Source organism: Salmo salar, chromosome 19 (assembly GCF_965601325.2).
Source record: "Salmo salar chromosome 19, fSalSal1, whole genome shotgun sequence".
NCBI classification, from domain to species: domain Eukaryota; kingdom Metazoa; phylum Chordata; class Actinopteri; order Salmoniformes; family Salmonidae; genus Salmo; species Salmo salar.
In genome coordinates, this window is record NC_138309.1 from 87,608,240 (window position 1) to 87,614,830 (window position 6,591).

The 6,591-nt window shown below is 40.8% G+C and overlaps 1 protein-coding gene across 2 annotated transcripts in view; it reads right to left on the reverse strand.

Moving 5' to 3' along the window:
• The window catches only part of LOC106579737 (ubiquitin conjugating enzyme E2 W), a 30,150-nt gene extending 23,915 nt beyond the window's left edge, over positions 1 to 6,235 (reverse strand). The window contains exon 1 of one of the 2 annotated variants that reach the window (XM_045702848.2): positions 6,106 to 6,235. In XM_045702848.2, the coding sequence (XP_045558804.2) occupies positions 6,106 to 6,120 (15 nt within the window). In that variant the 5' untranslated portion in view covers positions 6,121 to 6,235. Of the gene's footprint in view, positions 1 to 2,355; positions 2,377 to 6,105 lie in introns of those variants that run through there. The other variant, XM_014159902.3, reaches the window with a different exon arrangement.
• Positions 6,236 to 6,591: the final 356 nt, after the last annotated feature.

The window sequence follows — 6,591 nt, forward strand, 5'->3', positions numbered from 1 at the left end:
TCTAGCGCGTTGGGGACAGGGAATAAAAGGAGCAGATGTGCTGTTATAATCTCCACCCGGCACAGCCAGAAGAGGACTGGCCACCCCTCATAGCCTGGTTCCTCTCTAGGTTTCTTCCTAGGTTTTTGGCCTTTCTAGGGAGTTTTTCCTAGGGAGTTTTTCCTAGCCACCGTGCTTCTTTCACATGCTTTGCTTGCTGTTTGGGGTTTTAGGCTGGGTTTCTGTACAGCACTTTGAGATATCAGCTGATGTACGAAGGGCTATATAAATAAATTTGATATTTCTGGCCGTGGTAGAATAGATTCATAATGTACAGACAAGGGTATGGTAGGATGTGAGTACAGTGGAGGTAAACCTAGGCGTTGAGTGATGAGAGATGTTTTGTCTCTGGAGGCCCCAGTAAAGCCAGGTGAGGTCTCCGCATGTGCGTGGGGTGGGACGAAAGAGCTATCTATCTATCTAAGGCATGTTGAGCGGGACTGAGGGCTCTACAGTGAAATAAAACATTAAGAACTAGCCAAGACATGCAGTAGACAAGGCACATTGACATTAGAGAGAGAGGCATAATGCAATCACAGATTATGGCCGATTACATTGCACTCCACAAGGAGACTGCATGGCAGGCTGACCACCTGTTACGGGAGTACAGCAAGGAGCCAAGGTAAGTTGCTAGCTAGCATTAAACTTGTCTTATAAAAAAAAAAACTATCAATCTTAACATAATCACTAGTTAACTACACATGGTAGATGATATTACTAATTTAACTAGCTTGTCCTGCGTTGCAAATAATCAATGCGGTGCCTGTTAATTTATCATCGAATCACAGCCTACGTCGCCAAACGGGTGATGATTTAACAAGTGCATTTGCAAAAAGAAAAGCACTGTCGTTGCGCCAATGTACCTAACCATAAACATCAATGCCTTTCTTTAAAATCAATACGAAGTATATATTTTTAAACCTGCATTTTTAGTTAAAAGAAATTAATGTTAGCAGGCAATATTAACTAGGGAAATTGTGTCACTTCTCTTGCGTTCTGTGCAAGCAGAGTCAGGGTATATGCAGCTGTTTGGGCCGCCTGGCTCGTTGCGAACTGTGTGAAGACTATTTCTTCCTAACAAAGACCGTAATTAATTTGCCAGAATTATGACATAACATTGAAGGTTGTGCAATGTAACAGTAATATTTAGACTTAGGGTTCCGTATTTCACTGAAAGATTAAACGTTTGGTTTTCGAAAATATAGTTTCCGGATTTGACCATATTAATGACCTAAGGCTCGTATTTCTGTGTGTTTATTATATTATAATGAAGTCTATGATTTGATATTTGATAGAGCAGTCTGACTGAGCGGTGGTAGGCAGCAGCAGGCTCGTAAGCATTCATTCAAACAGCACTTTGCTGCGTTTGCCAGCAGCTCTTCGCTGTGCTTGAAGCACCGCGCTGTTTATGACTTCAAGCCTATCAACTCCCGAGATTAAGCTGGCAATACTATAGTGCCTATAAGAACATCCAATAGTCAAAGGTATATGAAATACAAATGGTATAGAGAGAAATAGTCCTATAATAACTACAACCTAAAACTTCTTAACTGGGAATATTGAAGACTCATGTTAAAAGGAACCACCAGCTTTCATATGTTCTCATGTTCTGAGCAAGGAACTGAAACGTTAGCTTTTTTACGTGGCACATATTGCACTTTTACTTTCTTCTCCAACACTGTGTTTTTGCAATATTTAAACCAAATTGAACATGTTTCATTATTTATTTGAGGCTAAATTGATTTTTAAAAGACAAGACTCTCGTTAATCTAACCACACTGTCCGATTTCAAAAAGGCTTTACAACGATAGCAAAACATTTGATTATGTCAGCAGAGTACCAAGCCAGAAATAATCAGACACCCATTTTTCAAGCTAGCATATAATGTCACAAAAACCCAGAAGACAGCTAAATGCAGCACTAACCTTTGATAATCTTCATCAGATGACAACCCTAGGACATTATGTTATACAATACATGCATGTTTTGTTTAATCAAGTTCATATTTATATCAAAAACCAGCTTTTTACATTAGCATGTGACGTTCAGAACTAGCATACCCCCCGCAAACTTCCGGTGAATTTACTAAATTACTCACGATAAACATTCACAAAAAGCATAACAATTATTTTAAGAATTATAGATACAGACCTCCTCTATGCACTCGATATGTCCGATTTTAAAATAGCTTTTTGGTGAAAGCACATTTTGCAATATTCTAAGTACATAGCCCAGGCATCACGGGCTAGCTATTTAGACACCCGGCAAGTTTAGCACTCACCAATATCAGGTTTACTATTATAAAAGTTTGATTACCTTTTGTTGTCTTCGTCAGAATGCACTCCCAGGACTGCTACTTCAATAACAAAATGTTGGTTTGGTCCAAAATAATCCATCGTTATATCCGAATAGCGGCGTTTTGTTCGTGCGTCCCAGACACTATCTGAAATGGTAAATCAGGGTCGCGCGCATGGCAAAATTCGTGACAAAAGAAATCTAAATATTCCATTACCGTACTTCGAAGCATGTCAACCGCTGTTTAAAATCCATTTTTATGCCATTTTTCTCGTAAAAAAGCGATAATATTCCGACCGGGAATGTCCATTTAGCTAAACAGAGGAAAGTAAACAAAGCTTTCGGTCGACGCGGGCACGAGCCTGAGTCTCACAGTACTGTAACCACCCACTACCCAAACGCGCTACTTTTTTTCAGCCAGAGCCTGCAAAGCCACGATTCAGCTTTTTACCGCCTTCTGAGACCCTATGGCAGCCGTAGGAAGTGTCACGGGACAGCTAAGATCCTCACTCTTCAATAAACAGAGACAAGAAGAACGACACCTTGTCAGACAGGCCACTTCCTGCATGAAACCTCAGATTTTTGCCTGCCAAATGAGTTCTGTTATACTCACAGACACCATTCAAACAGTTTTAGAAACTTTAGGGTGTTTTCTATCCATATGTAATAAGTATATGCATATTCTAGTTACTGGGTAGGAGTGGTAACCAGATTAAATCGGGTACGTTTTTTATCCGGCGGTGTAAATACTGCCCCCTAGCCCTAACAGGTTAAATAGCTGTAAAATAGTCATATGTTTGAGAAATTGAAGTAATAGGATTTTTAAGGTATTTGAAAATCGCGCCACAGGCTTCAACTGGCTGTTACGTAGGTGGGACGAATTCGTCCCGCCTAGCCCATAGAGGTTAATTACATATTTTATTAAATTAAAATAAAAGTGTTAAATCAGTATTGTTGTAATTGTCATTATTACAAATACATACAAAAAAGCGATATTTATTTTACTTAAATTTTTTTTAAAAATACATTTAATCAGCCGATTAATCGGTATCGGATTTTTTTGGGTCCTTCAATACTCGGTATTGGCGTTGAAAAATCATAAAATCGGGCGACCTCTAATCCATACACCAATTGGCTTAATCATTTATTTCCTAACTAACTAAATAATCACAGAAATGCATAACAAACAAACAGTAGATATTGGTTACTAACAATGATAGGGAAGATCCCCTAGTGGGCTAAACCGATATGGCGGCTTGGTATACAAAGAAAAGGGAGTTTGGACCGATAAATGAGCGGGAAAGACAAAATGGATCAGTACACACAGTGGATAATTATATTCATTGAAATGCTAATCCTTTGCACATAAACGCTCGCTCATGTGGGAATAATTGCAATCAATATAATGGATACGTCTGGTGTCCATTGTTCTTAGAGTAGATGTTTCTGCGGTTGTCGGTATTCGCATCCCAGGTTTACATAATTTCTAGCTGCAGACTAGTAATTAGTATCTAAGATTTGCTCTTATTCTGTAAGGATCTATAGTCTCAGAGTTGAACCATTTCCAGCCATGTAGCCAATGTGCCACGTAGTATGGTTTTCTAGTCTTGGTACCCCCCCACTGGGGGTTTGCTTACTCAGAAGAGGATTTCATCGGGAGGGGATTTTATTGGTAACAATAGAAAAGGGCAGTTCCATGATCATTTCTGTGCTCACAGGGGTGTGTGGCCGCTGACTAGTTAAACTTTACAGGGAATACAATTCTCTCATTCTTAAAGATTAAAATCACATTACATCATTTCAAATATATACTTTCATCTTTACTCATTCATTTATACAAAAATTAGATGCAAACCCCATAATTGAGAAATGTACACATTCAGAGATAGTTATGTGTGTTTCCTGTCCTCCATGAGGTCACCAAATGAAACACAGTCATCATACCCGTCCCCTTAAGTGTCCACGGACCCTTCCCACAAGTGGACATACAGTTTAATTCTCCCATTTTGGGGATTTAGGAGTTCAGCCAAGTGAAATCCCTTGTTCTCTCTCTGTATTCTCTCTTTCTGCATGGCCAGGGGGAGAGAGTCTCTGCCAGGAATTTACGACCTGAGATAACAGAACCTGGGTGTAGGCGAGAATGATCTACACCCAGAAAGGGCCACGTCAACACACTAGGTTCCTGCCTTTCTAGGGAGTTTTTCCTAGCCACTGTGATTCGACATCTGCATTGCTTGCTGTTTGGGGGGTTTTAGGCTGGGTTTCTGTACAGCACTTTGTGACATCGGCTGATGTAAAAAGGACTTTATAAATACATTTGATTGAAAATTGGAAGCACAGAATCGTCTAGAATGTCATTGTATGCTGTAGCGATAAGATTTCACTTCACTGGAACTAAGGGGCCCATACCATGAAAAAAAGCCCCAGACCATTATTCCTCCTCCTCCAAACTTTACAGTTGGCACTATGTAGTCGGGCAGTTGCGTTCTCCTGGCGTCCGCCAAACCCAGATTTGTCCATCGGACTGCCAGATGGTGAAGCGTGATTCAGAGAATGTGTTTCCACTGCTCCAATAGTGGTGAGCTTTACACCACTCCAGCCAAGGCTTGGCATTGCGCATGTGTGCGGCTTGTGTGCGGCTGCTCGGGCCACGGAAACCCATATCCCGAAGCTCTCAACGAACAGTTATTGTGCCGACGTTGCTTCCAGAGGCAGTTTGGAACTCGGTAGTGAGTGTTGCAACCGAGGGCAGACAATTTTTACGCGCTACGGGCTTCAGCACTCGGCGGTTCCGTTCTGTGAGCTTGTGTGGCCTACCATTTCGTGGCTGCGCCGTTGTTGCTCCTTAATGTTTCCACTTCATCAATAATAACAACACTGGGGGCAGCTCTAGCAGGACAGAAATTTGATTTACTGACTTGTTGGAAAGGTGGCATCCTATGACGGTGCCAAGTTGAAAGTCACTGAGTGCTTCAGTAAGGCCGTTCTACTGTCAATGTTTGTCTATGGAGATTGCATGGCGGTGTGCTCGATTTCATACCTGTCGGCAACGTTTGTGGCTGAAACAGCCGAATCCACTCATTTGAAAGCGTGTCCATATACTTTTGAATATAGTGTGTATGTATACGGACTTAACCTTGCGTCTGCTACTCGCATTAACTCTGTGTCTACACTAGCAGTAATATAACTAACGTTGCACAGCTATTAGCTTAGAAGTGTTACCTATCATAACAGCTAGCTAAAATTTGGACAACCAGTTGCCTGGATAAGGTTTCAAGTAGATAGGGTTTCAGAACACAGAGCTTGCTAATCCACTTCATGAATTCAGACAAGCTGACCCAGTCAGCCACCTGACATAGCGAACAACTTTAGCTAGCTAACGTTAGTATGCTAGCTAGCTGCTTATGTTACTCGCCGCCATGTCACTACACTCATAACTACCGGTAACTATGTTTGTTAGTTAAGTTTGCTAGCTAACGATTTAAAACGTGAAACTGAGAAGTCCAACGAGGAGTATCTAACTAACTACCGTTAGCTTGCTAACGTCGTTAGCAACTCTGTTCTTCCTAGCTGTTCATGATTAACTAGATGCAGGCGTTGAAACCCGAGGTTTCACGGTTAATAAAACGACAACTCGCATCTTAAAACAGACCTAATGTGAGTTATATACACATACTGATTTAAAAAAAAAAAAATTAAAAAGTGTTGAAATAACAGAGGAAAAGAGATAAACCCAATAGAAGAAGTGTTCACTGTCTGTTGAATTCCTACCTGCATCGACGCCATGATGGAAACCCCCTGCACCAGGGCAACGCGCAATGACGTCAGGATGCGTCGTGTTGACGGAAACAAAAACAAAAGTGCGCTGATTGCGGGAAGCGTTGTGAAAATGTAGTGAGACAAATTATTTTCCTCTTCCCAGTGTGTACTGTGCGCAGGGCAACAGAAAAGCGAACCAAATACTTTTTTTTGTATTGAATTCATGAGCAGCGCATTTAATCGGAAAACGTGAATTCAATTGAGATGTTACTTGTTGGACTAGAAACTGTAGTGACAAAAATAAAAGGTCAATGACCTCTAGTAGTTGCATCAAGATAAAGGGTCCTTTCAAACTGTTTCTCATATTCCACAGATTTTCCTGTAGATAATCATAACCACTTTTAGGTGTGTAAAAGTGAATAACATTGATGCTTGTATTACAGGCTGTTGAATACCAGCCCAACAACACACTCATTATCACACTGTACCTCAGTAAGC